The following is a 20,588-nucleotide window of genomic DNA, read 5'->3' on the forward strand; positions in this document are numbered from 1 at the left end:
GTGTTGTCGCTGCAGTATATTGTGTCAGTGAGTGGGGCAGCACAATGTGTGTGTGTGTGCGTGTGTGTGTGTGTGTGCATGCTTGTATGCACCATATGTGTGTATGTATAGTGTTGCAGAATGAAGGAGGGTGCACAATAGGAAGCGTATACTGTATGTCAGGATCTGGTTGCAACAGTTGATGCATCTAAAGGCTGCTGAGTTTGACTAGTCAGGGATGTCACAGCTATATTTAGTAAGTGTTGCTGGTAGCTATGGAAGAAGCAGGTATCATTGCAGCAGTGCCTGTGGGACAATGTCAAACCATATCAGAGAAACCACTGGACACATACAGTATTTTGCTGGGTTTCCCAGCTGAATTTTATTTCATTTGGAAGCTAAACTTGAATGCAAAAGCAACTTAATAAAGATGGAACGCCAATTAAAAACTACACACAATATAGTTGTATTATATAAAGCATTTATTTTGAAAATACAGTTAAGTATCTTTTGTATAGCTGATATTTAAAAAGACACTTCCAGCAAAGAGTCCTTCAATGTGTCCTTGACATGGACAGATGTCCAGAGAGAGAGATCAATATGGTGTGACTGAAGAAATGGCTGATCTGGACAGACATTAAGAGCATTTTACAACTGGTTGATTATAGTAAAATGAGTATGGACTTGAATGAGTACAAATATTAAAAAACAAACGCCAAAAAAGGCTGTTCATTTTCTGATCCACCAAACAGAAGCATCTATGAAGCATTTGGATTGGGTCCAGCCTTTCTCTCACTGGCGGAGTTGGCCAGGTAGCCAATCAGAGTGAGGTATTCCTGGAAGCTGACTTTTCCATCGTGGTCCGCATCCAAACCCCGCTGCATCTCCTTAACGGCAGAGGAGCAGTTTGCATCCTGAGGGATAGACAGAAAATGTTAGTTCTGTATGAACAAAAAAAATTATTCTAATATAATGATTGATTATTTTTTGTGCAGCAAAGGGTGATGTAGGACAGCAGAACATTGCGTGGTTTCTTACCTCCATCATGCCGCTAAACTGTTTCTTTACCAGTTTCTGGAAGGCACCCCCTTCTAGGCTATCCTTCCCCTTGGTAGAACTAAGAAAAGTGGTCACCACCGTCTTAATGGCTGACTCCATATCTACAGAGAGAGAGAGAGAGAGGAAAAAAACGAAAGAATTGAGTGTTGGAAGAGGCAGGAAGAGATACGGCCATATCTTAGACACTCGGACGTCATGCCGTTGGGTACAGTACCCAGGAATTTTATTAATATAAAAATATATTAACTTTGGGTCTTTGGTGGATAAAAGGCTTATTTCAGTTATTGAATGCATCATTGCAGAAGATAATACATTATAGCCTTTGAATCCTTGGGAACAAGTGAATTATAGAGCATAAAGATTCATAATTAACTCTGTTAAGTTATAATGCAGCATTTCACTTAAGTTTTGTATGTGTGAAATGACTGAAAACATACTGAAATAAAATGCATGTTAAAAACCACATCGTCCCGCAAATAAATAGTCATAACTGAATTGCCATTTATGCCAAAAACGTGAAGATGAGACAAATGTAATTCTTTGGTGTTAGACGGATCACATCTTTTTTTTGTATTAAATAGTATTTGCATTTTATTTGGATATTATATGATATGTTTGGATATGTCTCCTGAACGCAAACATATGAGAAAGGTGAGACACACAAGTGATGTCAGTGTAGAAGAGGAGGAGGAGCGAGGGGAGGAAATGGACAGAGCCTGGAGGCTCTCTGAGGTTAACAGAGCGAGAGAGAGAGAGGGAGTGATGGAAGGTTGAGGGGGAGGAGGGGAGTCTCTGAGGTAAACACAATGGGAGCTCTGATCTCTGACGGTGGACATCTGATCCCCAGAAGCCATCGGGAGGATCCAGGTTCAGATTACGGCCTGCTGCCCGTCTGCTGCAACACACCTTCCCTCACACTGTAGGAATACTCTGCACACTGTGCTCAAGTATGAACAGAAAAACATCACATAGCTCCGATAGATCAAAGTAGGCGAAAAACATCTAAGGCTCCTGTTATTGACAGGATCTCAGAGTCATGCGAAGCTAAATTCTCGGCTGACAGATTTGACACAAGCAGTTTTAAGTTCTGCTTATTGCTAGTTGGACCTTGCAGGAAGGAGAGAAGCTAGATAGAAACGCGTGCTTTCATTGGATGTCGCATCTGTATCAAAACACGTATCACAATTCCATACTACAAGCTAATTCTAAACACAGAAGACGATCAGCCTTTTCACAGAAGACATTTTGACATGTCACAGGTGTAAATGATAAAAGTAATGATGGCTGAGTTACATTTAGCTGATTCACTTTCAGGGTTTTGGTGTTGTGCATGCTGGTTCACTGAAACACTAATGGAACAGAGCACTCCTTGATGTTAATAGTAACAGCTGTGCTTTTCCCACTTTGAAAAGTCAAAACGTCTGCTGTGATGTCTTGCGTTATCTCACAATGCACTGCACAAGTGAAATAGAGGAGCTGCTCGCAGCTGCAATAAATGTAATAAATATGAATATGAATTGGGTGGGTGGTGATGAAAGCGCTCCAAGAATATTGTAAAAAAAAAACAAAAAAATATGTATTTTTCATTCCTTGTGAAGTGCAAAAGTGACAAAATGAAATAGAATCAAAACGAATGAAATGATGGTCCTGTTGAAGTTCCCTATTCTCATACAATGCATTGCACAAAGGAAACAGAGGACCTATAGTAGACGATGATAATTAGTATTTAATATATACTGCACATTATTGGTGTGTAGCATGGCATTAAGACAGATATATTGATTTTTAGTCTAACTGCAGATATATTGATTTTTAGTCTAACTGCAAAAACAGCTATGAAAATGACTGTGTGCCATTTATTTTGTCGTATGGAAATGGGAGAGGACATTACATCTATAAGACAGTGTTAAGGCCAGTGCAACCTAATCCAGACATAAATCAGCAAGCAGAGGTGTCCCTCAAGGTTTCTGCTCCCGTTTATCTTTCCATTGTCTCAACAAACAAACCTCTCCAATGCAACTGCTCTCAGAGAATTAAAGGCCTGAATAAATGCCGCAGATACTTGAGTAGAGTTGCTGATAAGTATCGCAGCAGTGCGGTGCAAGGCCTCGCTGCAGGGTTTCCACTGAGTATCGGAAACCATCAGGGGACAAGCGGTGGCCGTAGGACAGGTAATGATGGCTGGTGATTGTGGCGATGTTGTCGGAGTAACTGTAGAAGGTAAATCTCCCGTCTGACATAGATGTCACACCTCAATGCTCACACTATGCACCCGCACTGGATGACACACAAAGACATAGGCGGACAGAAAGATAGACACACACGTGTGCACAGCTTAAGAATGACAACACCAATTAGGACTTCTATTGCAATAACATAATTACAGAGTGAGTGAGTGCAGGCACCCAAACCGTTGATTCTGTTTCATGTCTCCCTGCCATGCCAGCACACACACACACACACACACACACAGGTGGACACACAACTCTTTGCTAGATACAATGGAGTGTCTCTCATCAGCATGCTGTTCATAATTATTTAATGTGTTACTATAATTGTCCCAACACCTTCCTAACACCCGCTACAAGACGAACAGCAGCACGGGAGCATGCGAACCAGTGTCTGTGGGTGTTTGTATCCGTACAGCCCATATATCAAAACGCCTGACAGGCCACTATCCATTAGCGTCCTTTCCGAGTGTAATGAGATGAACATGAAACCAAGTCGTCTTCGGTCAGAACCGGAGACGATCAGGGCCACAGAATTACAAATGGCAGAGAAGAACATGTCATGGGCTTTGTTAGATAAGAGCAAGATGTGGCCTGACTGTGCTGAGTACAAATGAAGCTCTCCTTCAGCCTCTCAGCACATGTACTCCATTCAGATTCAGAGCCTGCAGATTATCATGACTCAAGTGTAATGAATGCCTGTGTGAGACTTGGTGTATTGTGCAATTTGCATCACGGGTTCATTTCGCGGCATTTTACCGGAATTAAGCACCACACACAGTGAGTCACAACACTTTGGCCCTGAAACATTTTTTAAATAAGCACTCGTGACCCATCTTTTCCTGAAAATGTTATAAGGATTAAAACCAGACAGTGATATTTTCCCTTTCTTTTAAAATATTGTTCAAAGCCTTAAGTTGTAAAACTATAGAGTAATTCTAGATAAAAAAAGGAAGTATTACAGCATATATCCTGGTTCTTACAATCCCTCCGACATATCTTGACAGCCCTTTAGTGATCCTTATCCACACATTGTAAACTAGGCCTCACTAGTCGGTTTTGAATTTGATTAATTCAATGTTTCTTGTAAATATGGTTAAAGCTTGTGAAGCTGAATTTCCAATTAGGATATTGCTGGTTAAATCCAAGACCACAAAATGACCTCTGTGTTGTATCCATAGCTGCATTTTTATTTACTTTATCGGTTTCCCTTAGTTTGTCATGTTGGTTAGGACACACATATTTTAATAAATACGTGTCTTATACCATATCTATTGTGTCATTAGTATCTTATGTGTTTTAATTGTGGCCTTGATTCGCTGCAGACGAAATTAAAGCTCTCAAGGTATCATAGTGTACACAGTACCTCCCAGATAATAAAGCATGATGAACGTGAGAGTTTAGTCAGAGTTACAAGCTGGCTTAAGGCTAGACAAGTACAAACCAGTTTACGCATAAGTCAGGTGGGGCCACCCAACCCACCCAGTCATCTCACCACCCCTATTAACTGTAGCAGGCGGGCACATATGTGTGTGTGTGTATCTTTCATGTCTCCGTGTAAGTTTTTCCCAGACTACATGACATTATTGTGCGCTTCCATCCGATAGTTCCTGAGCCCATGAGCATTGATAACTCCCAGCGATCAGCTCCACCCTGGTTTTGCACCAAGGTTGACGGATCGCTTCCTCCACGTTACCTGTCATCGCCCAGGTCGCTATATTTTTCCGGAGAGTCATTAACTAACACCAGGAGGAAGCCATCCGAGTCTCGCTACCGGAATCTTATCATAGCGTCAATAATTCACACTGATAAGGGCCAAATCGGAACGTCGGCACAACGATCACAGTGTGACTGTTTAACGGGGCGAAAACGGCCTCGGCGCAGATGTCAAAACTAGTCAGCGCCGTGCGTAACGGAGATGTCAGGGCTTGCCCGCGTCCCACATTTACATGTCGCCCTAAGTAATCCTGACAATTTGTAGAGGGGCCAGAAGCAGGACTGACACACAGCGAATAAATAAGTAAACGTGAGTCGAGACTCCAGTTTCTCTGGAAGTGTAAAGGGATTGCGGTTAGATTACCAAGGAGAACCTGATCCCTGTGGCCACCAAGCTTGATAATGACAATAGAGACGCTCGCTAGTTATGCAAAATATATGACACAGCCGAGGAAATAAGCTAAATTGATAATTGTGTGCAGAAAACAGCACAATAAAGTACAGAGAGACGTGGCACAAAACTAGTAATCAGAAACAAGTAGACTCACCGTTAGGAATGGGAAACAAAAGGCAAGAAACAATTTCAGCAACTGTGCTCCTTCTTTCTCACAGACCCTCCTCTTCAGTTCTGCCCTACCAGCAACACATATCTTTTCCGTGATTTAACTTCTCACTCCAGCCAACTTTTTTTTCCTTCATTGTCATAGGGCGTGTGCTTGAGAGAGAAGGAATGTGGAAAGAGGCGCAGCTTAAGCAACACAGCACTTTTTCACCAACATTTTATTACAAACATCTCCGTTGTTTAAGAAAATAGAGCAAGACTTTTTCATTTGGTTTAATAGATTTGTGTAGGTCTGTTTTATTCTTGCACGTTCATCTGATTGTTTTTTCTGACATACTTTCTCTCAACATGTAGGAACAAGAGCGCGCGATCACGTCTAAGTGTTCAAAGCTTTCCCAACAGACAGATGTATTTAAGCCACACCCTGAAACTTTACTCACTTGTGCAAAGAATGGAAGAATAGTGTTCAGTAGAAAGGAAACTTTCGAAAAAGTTGTCAAATGAAGGCATTAGCAGGAAGATTTATATCATATTTCCAGCTTTAAACAGAGAATCCTGCTCTGCCAACAACAGACCTTCTGTTTGTGAACTTTATGGAGATGATGAAGATCACAAGATGCGTTTTACAGTAATTAGAAAAGCCAGTAATAGATAATGCTTTAAAAAAAAAAAAAAAGTTTTCAGACAATCCATTTATATTCTGCAACTCTCTCATACGCCTGTAAGCACAAGCAGCTGTGAGTGTGTGTGTGTGTGTGTTTTCTGGGAAAGAGGACTGAATCTAAAATTGCGAATGTTGCAAATTGTTCGATAGTATTCTGTGACAGTCTGTAACAGTTGCTGGTGAGAGGACGGAGTGAGAAGAGTCACAGACAACTGGTTAAAAACAATAAGTTGAAAAAGACTTTAGGGTGTTTTCCATTTGGCTGTTTCCCAATTCTTTCTAACTATATGGCACACAGACAAGTCAGTTACATGCATGAAACTGTGACATCGCTCAGTGTATCTGAGGACAGCACACTCTATTGGCTGAACCCCCCATGCTTGCTTGCAAGATGCCCAATCAGCTGCCAGAACTCCAGGAAGTTGAGCTCTCCATCACTGTTCTTGTCCAATGAGCTCATGAGCTGGTCAATGGCAGCGGGGTCGGTAGCATTCTGCAGGAAAACAGGAAGATACGTACGACATCAGATATTTAAAAAACCCGTACCAGTAGTGATAGTCAGTGTGGACAAACTTGGTTGTGCTTGTGGGGCGATGAGACTGAGGCAAGCTGACACCACTGGCACATACACTAGTTAAAAAAAACACTAATGCAACGTCAGCAAAGTTGGTTAGGCTGATTGTGCAATGGAACTGCCGCCATCTAGTGGCCAAAAGTGGTTATTTCAACTGTTCATGCAAGGAGAAACATGGAATTTTCCATTCTTGTTTTTAGTGATGGGCTTTAGGAGCTTCTCCTTTCTGCCACTGGGCTCTGGTTTAACATGACAACACGACCACAACTACACTAGAGTGAGACTTTGAAGTCTCTGAAGGGTCTTTATGACAAATTCAATTGTTTTTGTGCTCCGGGTCACAGGAAGGAGTGGAAAAGACTAAAATATTTTTTACACGTACTGTTATTTGGCTCAGAAGTACTGTAAGACCACGGGCAGAGTGTTTAATGCCTGTGGTCTTACAGTACTTAAGAACAGAAGTGGCCTTTTGAACACAAGTATGACTAACAGTTAATTATGTGGTCACAGAAAAAAGGGCCAATGTGGCTCAATATGAATCTGCCCTCATGAGGCAGCTCTTTTGTCAGCAAACAAAAAGGTTCAGAGCAAACTTATAACATGTTCCTGATTGTATCAGTTTAACTGTGGCTCTTGTCTTTCAAACAAGTGGCCGAATAAGGTACTTTATCAAAAACCTACAGATTTACAAGGCTGGTGATATTCTGTGTTTTGGTTATTGTCAACTAATCCCATGAAAAAAAACAACAGCAAGGCGTTGTGTGTCTCTAAATATTTACCGATGTGACTCTCAGACACAAAGCCATTTGTTCCTTCAAAAGATAAAGATATTTAGCCCTAAATACATATGATACTCTTAATAGAGGCTAATTGAGCCCCTAAAATATTTAATAGTGCATTTGTTGACTATTTTTAGGAGCGGATTACAACGCATTTGGTGATCAACACTGGTGCCACACAGAGGAATAAGCTGTATTTGGCTTTGAATATGTAGGAAACATTACTATCGATTTGATGAGAAGAAAAAAAAACTATACATACAAGTGCCTCAATAAGAGTAACGAGTAACATTCCCTCAGCATGAACCAGCATATTTCTGGCACATTCTGGACCAGGAAACAACAGACAAATAAAAAAAACTAAAAGCTAAAGATGTACCTTGACAAAGTTAGGGAGAGCTGATGTGACCAGTCTGTGGAACTCATCTCTGCTCAGTGTGTCAGAGGAACCATCGCTGCCAGCATACGCCTTGAACTGGGACACCAGCACACCAATAGCAGACTCCATTGTCAGTCAAGAGGGTTTAATCTTCGGGCCAAAAAAGGTCAAAATGAGAAATTCTGTTGATCGTAATAATAATACATTTCCAAAATGCAGTTACTTTATGCTACAGATTCAAGTTCAGACGGAAGTAAACAGCGGATCTTACAACGAGAATTTAATCTGGCAACACAAATCAGAGACTCACCAACTCAGGTATGTGCACGAGTAAGTTGTGTCCTCCTGGTCTTTTTGTAGCCGACCTCTCCTGGTAAAGAAGACAAATCATTCACTCATTTCTCTCTAACTATTTACAGCTTGTGTTTTCTGAACATTGCAACCAGTAAAAATGTAAACCGCGTTTCCCAAACACCACTGATCTTTTTCCATGACGTGATTGCATTTTCAGCATCAATCTAAGCGTGTAACTAGTCTCTGGCAGGATATGGGCTGCTGGATGAATCCCCTCATTCAGGAAACCCCAGAGTAACAATCACAGTTTGGACGAGTTAAACATATTACAAACAGTTTAATGTTTTGCTCACCTCATACCACTGCATGGACAATAGTCTCCCATTTGTCCTTTGCTCTGTATGAGTGTGAAACTGTGAGCAAAAAGCTGTAGAGAGCAAAAAAGAAAGCAGTAAATCAGATATAATTACACAGTCTGTGTTGCAAAAACTTTTGAGAACGAGGCACTTGGGTTTCACCTCAGAAAAGCCGTATTATTTAAGCCAAAGCTCTGACACGATGTGCACAATTGGCATATTAGGGAGGCAATTAGTGCTGACAAGAACAATGGCTTTTTCATCCAAATATCCCCTCAACTAGTTTTCTTGTCTCAGCTGCATGACACACACACACACACACAAACACACACACACAAACACACACATACACCTGAAACAGCAGTCTTCTGTTCTTCTCCTCACATTCCCTCGGCCATCGTTGAGGAAGGAGTGTGCAGCTGCTGACACAGAATAAATGACTTACAGAGGACTGAGAAATCACGTAGCGGTATTAAAGCATCAGGGTTTTCCACGGGGCGATGCCGCTACTTGTCTTATGATTAATGGATTTGTGTCTAAGGATTTGTTGGTCTATATTTCAAAACATAATCCATACTTTTTGAATTTCTAGATGGCCTGCTGCACTCGCTCTTTCAGCAGTTGGCCTTGTGAGTAGATGCGTTTTCTGCTCTAAATGTTTCATGCAAATAAGAAAAGACAAAAAAAGTGTGTGAAAAACTCAAGAGGTCCTTAAAGTCATACACGTATATAGCAGCACTACTGGGTTGATGTGCAGCGTCTCCTTTCACAGACTTCATTATTAGATAGTTCATTCATAATTCATTACAGAGGAGTGTGGGTTAGGGAATGTAAATCTGCATGATTCAATGTGTAAGTATGGGGAGGGGGGGCTCCCGGTCAACTCTGTACTTTTTAAAACTGTTAATATCATCATAAATATATATTATTATTTTATATTTTCTGTATTTAGATATACCTCTGCCTCTTAATCATTTTATGTAAATATCACCTCGGTGCCTATTTCCTAACTACTACTAACGCTAAATGCACAAGTATAAAAACCATGATCCTGGGTCTAGAACACACAAGTGATTTGCTCAATAAAAATATATTTGCCATGAAAAAAAAGCTCCAACATTTAACCAGGTCACTACTCCAGTTTCTGGTCCAATGATTGACTGAGCACTCACTCGCTGACTTAATGGCGTGAAGTCATCGTTTCTTTCTTCTCTTCCTCTGCTACCGTCCAGCTTCAGGGAATATAAAAGGAACCGCAGAGAAGAAGTTAACGTCCGTGTGGCAAAAAGGCAACGCATGGGGAAAGATGTTGATTCACCTGCAATGGAACACAGTAATACATCACTCATGTTGGATTGATCCGTCAGCAAATGAGTAACAGCTTTTTAAAGATCACACCGACTTTCAACAGACATTGATGCGACAACAGTTCAAACCACTTTAATCACCAACAAAACCAAAGAGCTCACCTCACTTCTGACCGTGCAGAACCAACGGGACCAAATTCAGATGAAGACCTGGAATCACTGTCTAATATAATGAGCAGATGTTTGCGGGTGAAGTGAGTGATAAAAGACAGAAGACCGTTGTTGTATCACAGGGATGCACCACATTTATTGTTCTGCTCTTGTGACAGTAACAGGGCCAAATACGGACATCCTAAAAAAACAACAACAAAGCTCTCCATGCTGCCACAAAGCCACATAACACGTTCCTGCATTGCCCCCCCCTATGAAAAATAATTCCTATGCGGCTGTAAGCCCTCGAGTTAATAAGTTAGCGTGTAAACAGACGGCAAGAAAAACATGCTTTTATGGAAACTACGTGCCACGACTTCAGTGCCATGACCAACCGAATCAATTCAAACAAAACATTCATAATAAAACAATAAATCAAGCAAATGTTTAGTGCACACGAGTTCTGTACCTGAAAAGAAACATACATGCTCAACCTCTCGATAACTTATGTGCCGACCAATTAGATGTGTCTAGATTTAATGCCAAGCTCTATAAAATAAGTTAATTATATATTTCTGGATAGTTTTAAACACATTTAATGCAATATGTACATTCAAAACAAAATCAATGCAGCCTTCTCTAAATTCACATAAAATATTCACTCAACTTTTTTCAGCAGTTCACACGACTTTCTATAAACTTGTGATTTAAAGATAATCTGACATTCAGTGCCAGGCTAAAGAAATTAAGACACAAAAATGGCAAACTGTAGGTACAGTGTAGACTTCATCAGTGCAGCTTGCAGAGGAACAGGTGTGTGTGTGTGTGTGTGTGTGTGTGTGTGTGTGTGTGTGTGTGTGTGTGTATAAGACTATACAGTATCTGTTCCTGCATCCCAATGGATGCTCAACACCAGCTGCTCAGTCACAAATTGTACAGATGTGGATTCTTTTTATGGGTTGAACACTCGAAGAACGAGCCCTTGAAGGGCTATTTAATGTTAGCATTACGCTTCATTAGTATCTGTAGCCGCTTATCTTCTTCTGTCTTAAATCCATCCCAAAACACTATTTAGATGCATTATTAAGTTCTAGTGTGTAAAACACAGAACGACCCAAAGCAGTGACATTACATTTGAAGTTGAACTTCTCGGACAGATGGAAGGGGTAAAATGAGATCCTGTTAAAGAAAGAAAAAAAGAAAGGGTGACAGGATGATAAATGTAAGCGTTGGTGGTCCAATATAAAATGTTCCCTTTGAATAACCCCTCATCCGTCATGGCTGCTCTTATACTTCACCCGCAAAATGGCCATTTGTTTATCAATTGCTCACACCGTGTTACCTTGAATGCTTGAAAAAAAACGTTGTTTTTCTTTTTTCAATTCATCATGACTTTTCTCAGTTTTTTCGATTCTTCGATCACCGTGGAGCCGTGTGAGGAGGACAACGTCTCCTTCAAGAAGTCAAGGTAACACGAGGTGAGTAATTGATAAAAAAAAATATAAAGGTCATTTCGTAGGTAAAGTATTCCTTTAGGCTACTTCTAGATCCATCAACTCCATCACTTCATCAGCCACGTCCTCGTCCGCTCTCTTTCCTCCACTCCGCTCTGGATCTCTCCTCCGTCTCTACAGCTCCTGGCACTGAAAACTTCTTCATGACTTCTCTTTCAAACTCCTCCATTTCGTCCTCTATGGCACTATCCTCTTCCTCCTCCTCCTCCTCCTCCTCGTCCTCATCGTCATCTCCTTCCACCATGTCTTCCAGAATGTCTCCCAAATCTTCGACGAACTCTTGAAAGCTGGTCTGGTCGTGAACAAAGACTCCGTCCCTGAAGAACTCGGCGGCTAGCTTCTTGAGCTCTTCTCTTTTGGAATGGTCCACTCCCGCCTCCTCGGCCTTGGCTAGGTACGTCAGGAGGATGGCCTCGAACTCGGGGAAGGGGACGGGGAGCAGCCCCTCGGCCTGAGCGCACGTCTCCAACGAGTCACACTGCTGCGGTGGTTTGGTGTTGTGCTGCAGCCGCTGTCTCTGCTGGACCCAGTACTCGGGCTGCTCCGGGGAGGGCCGGCCGTGAGTGTGAGGAAGCGTCCCGTCTCCCCACAGGTGCTCCTCTTTGTGGCCGTGACCAACTTTTGATTGGTGCTCCTCTTTGTGATTCTGAGAGCTCGATTTGTCTTTGCTCCAACCTCCGGTGTGTTTTTTGTCCCTCTGTCCTCCGCTCTTCCTCGATTCTTCTTTCTTTTCCCGCTGTTTCCTCTCATCTTTCATCCTCCACTCCTCGTCATCCTTACCATTTTTACTCTTCCCCTTCCTCTCTTTACCGTGATTGTTGCTCTCTTCCCACTGCTTCCTTTCACCCTTTCCTTTCCCTTCCTTACTACGATCTTTGCCGTCTTTACTCTTCCAGTCACCCTCTTTTTTCTTCTCACCTTTCTCTTTCCAATCTTTTTTCTCCCACTTCTCTTTGCCACTTTCTTCAAAGCCATCTTTCCCCTTCTTCCATTCCTTCTCTCCCTTCCATTCCTCCTTGTGCTTCCCTCCCCGGTCTTTTCCTACTTTCCAATCCTTCTTTTCCTCCTTACCCCTCCCTTGTTTACCCTCCTTCCCGTTCTCACGACTTGCCTTTTTCCAATCTTTCTCCTCCTTCCTTCCTTTTCGCTCACTCTTTTCTATCCACTCTTTCTTCCCTTCCTTATCCTTCCCTTCCTTATTCTTCAATTGCTTCCCATCCTTATCCTTCCATTGCTTTCCTTCCTTATCCTTCCATTGCTTTCCTTCCTTATCCTTCCATTGCTTCCCGTCCTTATCCTTCAATTGCTTTCCTTCCTTATCCTTCCATTGCTTTCCATTGTCACCTCGGCTAGCCTTTTCTTTCTTCCCCTCTTTCTCCTTCCATTGCTTTGTCTCATCGCCGTGTCTCTTTTGCTTAACTTCCTTATCTTTCTCCTTGTCAAACTTTCCTTGCTCATGTTTTCCCTGTTTCCATTCGGTTTTCCCTCCATCTTTGCGCTGCCTTTTCTCTCCTTCCTTCCATTCAGATTTATCTCTCTCTTTCCGCTCCTTCTTCTCAGCCATGTCAATTGTATCCTCCTTTACATCTTTCCTCTTCTCCCTCTGATCATCCCGTGGCTTCTTCGTCTGTCTCTCTGTAGATCCAGCTGAGCCCTGCGTGCTGTTCTCTGGCTGGCCACTGGAGGGCGATGTGACGGGCTTCACAGCTGCTTGAGCTGCTTCACTGGCTGCTAAAGGAAACACACAAAGGGACTACAATTACAAACAAGTGATCATTGAAGAGGGAATAATACAAAAGTAAGAACAAGGTGGAAACATACTGCTCTTTCCCTAGCTGTCTAACAACTCATCCTTCTACATCCTCTACCCTCCTCCCTTTGTACCTGAGGGGAGTTTTATTTCAGTCACAGTGGATCTCAGGGTTTCTACTTCTTTCTGTAGAGCCGGGACAACATCCAGCTCTCTCTTCATCCTCTCGTTCTCTTTCTGAAGGACAGGGAGAGATGCCATCTCTTTCTTCAACCTACTGTTTTCCTTTTCCATCGCCTCCCACCGCAGTTGCTCCACAGTTGCTCCCTCCTCTGCCTGTAGCTGGGCTACTTTTAGCTCTTCTTTCTGTTCCCGTTTGTAAAAAAAAAAAAAAAAAAAAGGACATGAAAAGAGGGTCCTGTGAGAATATGGCAAACTCAGTGACACGTTTATGCACAGACACACATTCATGTATAGATGTATACCGTGGACACACACACACACACAGAGGAGAGATACGGTGAGAGACAGAATGGAGTCACACCTGAAGTTGGGCTTGTAGCACAGAAATGGGCTCGTTCCCTTTGGCTAACTTATTTAGAGGCTCTGAACTGTCAGCATCTACTGGGAGTGGAGGAACCTCGGGATTAAGCCACTCCTGTCAACAAATACACAGTACAACAAAATGGCAAGATTTTAGACGACTTCTCAGAATAAGCGTCGCCAGACTGAGTCGTCGAGAAGGGAGAGAAGAGTGAGCGTCAGACAGGAAAGAACAAAAGTCCAGAATAGCACAGCTGGTAGACGATAGCAGTGATGTTGCCAGTGTTGTGGGTGGTCTCCAGCTGAGCATATCACACTAAACATTCATGTGGTGCTACTCAATGTACTGTAAACTACATAAATGCTATTTATTATGAATAGCAGTCAGAAAGAACACAGACTGAAGAGAAGAAGTGACAATGTGATGTCAGTCTGACCTGTTTTCCTGGAGCCTCTGCATCTTTCAGCTCCATCGTACCATAGTCGCTCTCTGCAAATGTATTATGCAAAGCTTACTGTTCATGAGAATAAAAACACAGCAAAGGAAACAAGCAAAAGCTTTGTGTATGAAGGAGAAAACGGCACTGACCCAACAACAAGCAAGATCATTGAGTGTGTACTCCTCATGCGCATACAAGCAAGGTTATGAACTTTATATTTATTGCCGTTTGAAAACTTTGTATCTCCAATTTTGCAACTTTTCAGTTTAAACTTTTGTTCAAATTTATAGATCCTCAAAATCAGGCATTTGCTAGAAAAGATGTGATGGACAAGCTCATAATTATTGGTTTACATTAAGGTTTTCATTCAACAACAGAAAATAAGCCTCATTGCAAAAGTGCTTAAATCATTCTTCCTCTGCTCACACACCTTTGCATGCAATGCTTTTAATATTCGCTTTTTAAAGGAGGTGTCAGATGCAAAACCCTTTTTTTCACCTGCATGCACATTCAAACATAATGCTGCGGGAAAGAAAGCAGTCATTCACAAACAAGTACACGCATAACCTACCCTCATCCAGGTCCATGAAGACACCTGCAGGCATAATACACCTCAGTCTCAGAGCACCTCGTTTGCTTATAGTAACTCAGCATTTTTCTCTGATTAACGTCACTTAAAAATCATGAATGCAGTTCCGGGCAAAACAAATGTTACGTTTACCTTCTCGACGGGTCATATGTGGATGCCTACCTGAGAAAAAGATGGTGCCAAGGCCCAATAGAATGACAGCACCCAGGATGCATTTGTTCACAGAGAAGCCGCTGTCGTCGTCCTCCTGTCGTGGCAGCTGGAACTCTTCCTCTCCTTCCTCTTCCTCCTCTGTCCTTCCGATCCGCTCCAGAGCTGCTAGGAGAGACCTCCTTCTCCTCAGCTCCGGCTCAACCTCCTCTCCTGTCTCCTCAGTTGTCCCCTCGCCCACCAGGGAGTCTGGAGCAGTGGAGAGGAGGAGCATGAACGTTAGTATTTTTGACTAGTACTTTGCAATTAACAGATTTTAATTTATTCTATGGGTTCCCCCAAGGAATAACTGTTGAAAATAGCTGATCATTAAATGTGTCGGTATCCATTACACCATTTTATTTTCTGCCATGTTTATTATTTTCAAGCCGCTGCACATTATCGGGCTTGCATTTACAAAGTGGATGTTAGATAGCACAGCAGCTGTGGCGCTGCCAACAGTCTGATGCCACAGTGTACTCCTCATGGGAGATAAGACTTGCTTCTTTATTGGCTTTGCTTTGCTTGACGCGCTGGTTAATTTGCTACATTGCCATTCCTTATTTTCCATTAAACTGCATAAATGAACGCTGAAAATCTCGAATAAATCACCTGGAATGTGATTCAAATGCTTCATTTTGGAACTTCTGGCACCAAAGTTTCCAATGTGCGTCACAATTTATTTTTAAAAGAGCCATGAAAAATAATAGGGCACTGTAAAGAACTCACCGACACTGAACTCTAGCTGGTAAACAAAAAAAGTGCATGAAAGAATGCACAACAGAGCAGAAGAAGACTCATTTCCTTTAATGCTGTAGCGAGAGAAACAGAGCTGCAGACCAAAAGCACCACACTGCAAAAAAGCTTTCGCGGCCCCAGTCCCTCTGAAGCCAATTTACTTCTGCAGGGTGTCATGCAGCTAAAGGCTTCTCTGTCCCATCATGCGCCCTGCCTCATACCACGGCCTCTCCAGACAACCTCTTGGCCCAGATACTGAACAACTCCATAACCAGCTGGTCCACCAAGTACACTTCAAACACAAATGGTAAAGAAATAAAGAAGGAAAGGACACAGGCATAGCAGGAGATGTTTTTTATAAAACGACACATAATAAAGAATGAAGCTGAGGATATTATAATATTAATCGAATAATGAGTAAAATCTTGTTGTTCATACCTGCCTGTTTCCATAAGTCAGTTGTTTTCGGAAACAGGTCTGACCCCTCCCCTTCCTGTTGTAGCTCCGCCCCGTTCAGCGGATGCAGTGTTCCTTCCTGTGTGAGACTCTCTTCTTCCTGCGTAAACTCCGCCCCTCCCAGAGTCTCTGTGCTCAGCAGGGAGGCTGAGGGCTCATCAGGGGAGGAGGGGCTTACGCGGGCGTAGGAGTCAGCAAAGGAGTCGGGGTCAGGGCCCGACAGTGCCGGGCCCTCGGGTTGGCCCTCCGACTGGACGAGTGCATCACTGCCAGCGACGGCGCCGTCGGAGACTTCCGAAGAAGCAGAAGCATCAGCGACGGCGTGTTGCTCTGTGCTTGTGTCTTCACTCAACTCTGCAGTTGTTTCTTCTGATACCTGGGCAAAAGAATCAGAGCATTACAATTCCTTAATTATTGCACTGAAAGTGAAAAGGTTTAGAGCTCCCTTTTAGAATTTTTAAGCAATACGCCTAATTGAAAAGCAGAAGTTTTAAACCCATTGACTTTGAGACGGGGGATCCAGAATTCATTTCAGGGTTTCAGGGTCTTTAGTCCAGCAGGATATCGTTACCGTCCAACTGAGCCAAGCTAGCTGTTTCCAGTCTGTTTACTGTGTGAAGCTAGCCGTCTGCAGCTTTATACTTCATAGGCTTAGATCAAAACCATTTTCACGTCTGTCTGAGTCAATTAGTTTACTTTTCAAGATGTCAAACTATTCCTTTACCATAAAATGATATCATACAAGTGTTAATTTTTAATATGGAAAATAGAAAAACTTTGTTGATTATTTTATAAATTAGTCAAGAAGCTGTAACCAGGTAACAGTTGAAATGAGTCATACTTAGTAAGAAGAGTCATATTGTAGCTATAAACACACATTACACTGTAGGAAATGATGTGTCCTGCTGCTTTACACACATTACACTGCAGGAAATGATGTGTCCTGCTGTCTTACCAGGTGGCCCTCCACAGGAAGCCCCTCTGCAGGCTGGTTCTCCCCAGAACCTGGATCATAAAACACAGACACAGGAGGCAAGAAGGAAAACCTTTAGAGCAGGGACCCCCGACTATATATATTGTGTTTTATATTGAACTGGGCCTAGTGCCATGTATAAACATACCTCTTTATTGTGCATTCAATACTAAGCTTTTCAAATAATACACAGGTTCATATATTCATGTTTTTATTTTTAAACATGTGCAAGGTACAGCGAGTAGGGTGGCCGTGCCACTGCCTTTTATAAACATTCAGCTGATACCAATGCCAATATCAACATTGTCTGTCAATTATTGATGATAATCATGCATATAAGCTATTCAAATTGACTTTTTATTTTAAACATAAATGTAGAAACGACAAATGAGTGAAGGCCTATTAATGCATAAACATACATGTTATCGTGCATACAATACTGAACTATTAAAATAAGGAACAGATTCATGTTTGGGAAAACAATTTAATTTATTTATTTTGTTTTTAATATAAAAGAAATATGAAAAATTGTCTAAATCAAGCCCCCCCCCTGCAGTACCTCCGCGGACCCCCCCACCGTTGAAGACCTCTGCTTTAGAGCAATAGTTTAACATATTTCCATTGCGACTCTTTGACATTTTTTACTTTCTCATTTTTGAGGATATTTCTATTTTCATTTGATTGATTATCAGAGAAGGAAAATGGGTGAAAGTTAAATCACAAATTAAAAACTAGAAATTACAATAGATTTGTTCGTTAGAACTATGTTTTTTCGGTGCCTAAATAATCTTAAAATCCTCAAATGTATTGTGACAAACACCTGCTGCAGATGTGAGGCTGTCTCCATGATGCTCTGTCCCCTCTGCCAAAGGCCTCAGGGTTTCAGCGACAGTCTCCTGGAACCAACAGACAATAAACAGACAGTCAATAACAGACACTACACACAGATAACATTTGGATGTATTGCTGGAGCAATCCAGGCTAATCTGAACATACAGTTCATGTACGTTTCTGAGCACCAGCAGTGACGGAGCATCACTTTCTGCAACAACGGCTGTATTATTACAGAAACCTACTTCATATCCAGGTGACCCAAAAGAAAATCAATTGGGACAAGCAGTGTTCTTTGCATTTTCAACGAGGTCTATCAAAGTGACTTTTCGCAGAGTGGTGGTACCTCAGGAGTGAGGATGGTCCAGCTGCTGTTAGCACTGCTGCCGCCAGACATGGCCCCCGAGAGGCTGTGCCCGTCTCCTGCAACACAACAGGAACATACAAAAACAGATGACGTGATTCATATTTCATTAACAGAAGAAATCAAACTAAATGAATACATTGCCATCTTTAAACACTCCGACTCAAAGCTGGCTGTGCAATTTACAAGTGGCAAAACCTGCATTTTGCCTTGTTAACGGTAACAATGCACTCTGTATGGAAGCGAGTGAGCAGGTGTGTTGTTCAGAGGGCTGTCACTGGCCCACAGCTAGGGTGACGGTGTGAGTACTGCAGCTTCAAGAAATTTACATCCTCTGTTTACCCATGAGCAGGATTTGAATACATGCCTTTGCTATTCGGACTCACCCATTCCGTCAATAAAAAAGGAGCTACTGTAACACATTGCTCTCTTTGTGTGCGAGTACATGAGCGTAAGTGTGCAGGAAGTCCGGGTCCACGGGACCATTCAGTTCATCATTAGTAGTTTGCGGGTGTTGCGGGCCTTTTAGTCACCCTGGCTTTTGACTAACTGGGGAAATGTTTTGGCACGGGACGCGGGTAACCAAGGCCGGCACCATTCTAGGGGTACAGACAGCAGAATGGGCTGTCCATTTCAAAGCTACTGGTCCGTTAATATATACGTCTCCAAAACCACCAAACGTCAACTGTAAATACCCATTCCGAGGCATACATTACTAAGGAAAGATGCACATATGGTGCAGCCTTTTATTCCCAAATCTCCGTCTGTAGTAATGTGTCTGAGCAACACAACTGTGTCTTTTCCAGACCAAGACCACTCAAGCAGAAACCGGCTGACATTTCAATTTCTATCGGCTAGTCAGGAACAAGAGTCAGGTATTACAGCTGCATAAAGCCTTCTCAAACAGAAGCAGACGTAACAGAGATGCATATTTATCCCGTCTAGTCTGGCTTTCTTTCATCAGTGAACGCAGAAAAGAGCTAACCACTTACATTAACACCACATTGTGTGGGTAATGACACACTTCACTCCCTAAATTCAATTCTCTCCCAGCGCCGCAATTTAGGTCTCCTAATTGAGTGGCTCCCAAGAGAAGCAGACTGAATCTAGCCTAGGGCCCGAGGAGCGTTGTGGGGCGTATAGTGGAATGGCTTAAATAGATACCGACTAAATATAGCTACCGTGAGATTGAGTAGAGACAGAACGGGGGAGCATGCAGAAGATGGCCATGGTGAACAAAACAGAGACAGAAAATGTATTCCAAGGACAGCGTTAAAATGATTATTTCAGCTGCATCACAGAGCCCGTGGAGGATAATTTCCACTGCCACTTCTTAGTCTGATCTTTAAGAGTCATATCTGATATAACCTGTGAAGCTCTAGGTTTGATCTCAGTTTATTAATACCTTTTCAAACAAACACTTTTATAGTTTCAAGGCAATAGCAGCCACGCTTTTATTTTTTTTCCTCGAGCAACACACAGCCAAAATGTATGATCACAGCTGTAGGCCTAATCTTTTTATCTTGGTCTCAGCAGGGGAAAAATAAATTACCAAAAAAGGTCATGAGAATAAACTGCAAGACAGGCCAGTAGCACAGCAACGTTTGGGCTGTCAGCTAAGGCGCCATAAACAGCATGTTCACACACAGCATCATCAACAAAGCAGTTTATCACACAGTTATGTAGCTTAGTTATCCAGACTGCTTTGGGTGCAGGAGTGTGAAGCCTCAGACAGGAAATGTCAAAGAAATACAGAACTTTACGCCGAGTTAAATTCAGAAATATCACTTTTTCTTAACGTGTTAAAGGCCAGTGTGAGTAAAGTTAAGCACGTAAGGGTTTAAAAGCCATGATAATAGTTAACATTAGCTATTAAATACAGATACTCACCACCTCAACAGTCACACAAGCAACCAGGAAAAAGTGCGTGAAACGACGTTGGTGACGCAACGGAAGAACACACGACAACAGAAGAGACGTCGTTGCTCTGAAACAAAAACACATGTACGTTACATCCACATTCGGTAGGTTGTTACCGTGGTTCGTCGCTTTACTTCAGTCCCCTCCGTCTGTCACAGATACAGCAGACACTTCTGGGGCTTCCCATCCAACTTGCGAACTTGTGAAGTGTCTCATAAACTTGCATGATCAACG

At 42.3% G+C, this 20,588-nt stretch overlaps 3 protein-coding genes across 8 annotated transcripts; all 3 read right to left on the minus strand.

Moving 5' to 3' along the window:
• Window positions 1-331: 331 nt before the first annotated feature.
• Window positions 332-5,677, minus strand: LOC306700303 (protein S100-A13). The gene is made up of 3 exons (XM_079165294.1): window positions 5,531-5,677; window positions 1,018-1,139; window positions 332-893 (listed from the first exon to the last, which is right to left on the minus strand). Exons 2-3 carry the CDS (start codon window positions 1,135-1,137, stop codon window positions 738-740), a joined length of 276 nt encoding a protein of 91 aa, XP_079021420.1. The 5' UTR covers window positions 1,138-1,139; window positions 5,531-5,677; the 3' UTR covers window positions 332-737.
• Window positions 5,678-6,566: 889 nt separating this feature from the next.
• On the minus strand, window positions 6,567-8,069 carry LOC306700319 (protein S100-A11-like; the record flags this gene model as incomplete). Its single annotated transcript, XM_079165311.1, has 2 exons — window positions 6,567-6,701; window positions 7,941-8,069. The coding sequence occupies 2 exons, from the start codon at window positions 8,067-8,069 to the stop codon at window positions 6,567-6,569; spliced, it is 264 nt and encodes an 87-aa protein (XP_079021437.1).
• A 2,122-nt stretch (window positions 8,070-10,191) lies between these two features.
• Window positions 10,192-20,544, minus strand: pbxip1b (pre-B-cell leukemia homeobox interacting protein 1b). 6 transcript variants are annotated; one of them, XM_079165099.1, is made up of 11 exons: window positions 20,471-20,544; window positions 18,417-18,493; window positions 18,060-18,135; window positions 17,222-17,271; window positions 16,249-16,642; window positions 15,046-15,282; window positions 14,866-14,889; window positions 14,292-14,344; window positions 13,856-13,969; window positions 13,446-13,677; window positions 10,192-13,292 (listed from the first exon to the last, which is right to left on the minus strand). In XM_079165099.1, exons 2-11 carry the CDS (start codon window positions 18,465-18,467, stop codon window positions 11,617-11,619), a joined length of 2,907 nt encoding a protein of 968 aa, XP_079021225.1. In that variant the 5' UTR covers window positions 18,468-18,493; window positions 20,471-20,544; the 3' UTR covers window positions 10,192-11,616. The 6 variants fall into 6 exon arrangements, with proteins under 6 accessions (XP_079021225.1, XP_079021229.1, XP_079021228.1 ...); XM_079165103.1 differs by having other exon boundaries at window positions 10,192-13,289; window positions 13,590-13,677; window positions 20,325-20,540; XM_079165102.1 differs by having other exon boundaries at window positions 13,590-13,677; window positions 20,325-20,540.
• Window positions 20,545-20,588: the final 44 nt, after the last annotated feature.

Source organism: Pholis gunnellus (genome assembly GCF_910591455.1).
Source record: "Pholis gunnellus genome assembly, chromosome: 8".
Lineage (NCBI taxonomy): Eukaryota > Metazoa > Chordata > Actinopteri > Perciformes > Pholidae > Pholis > Pholis gunnellus.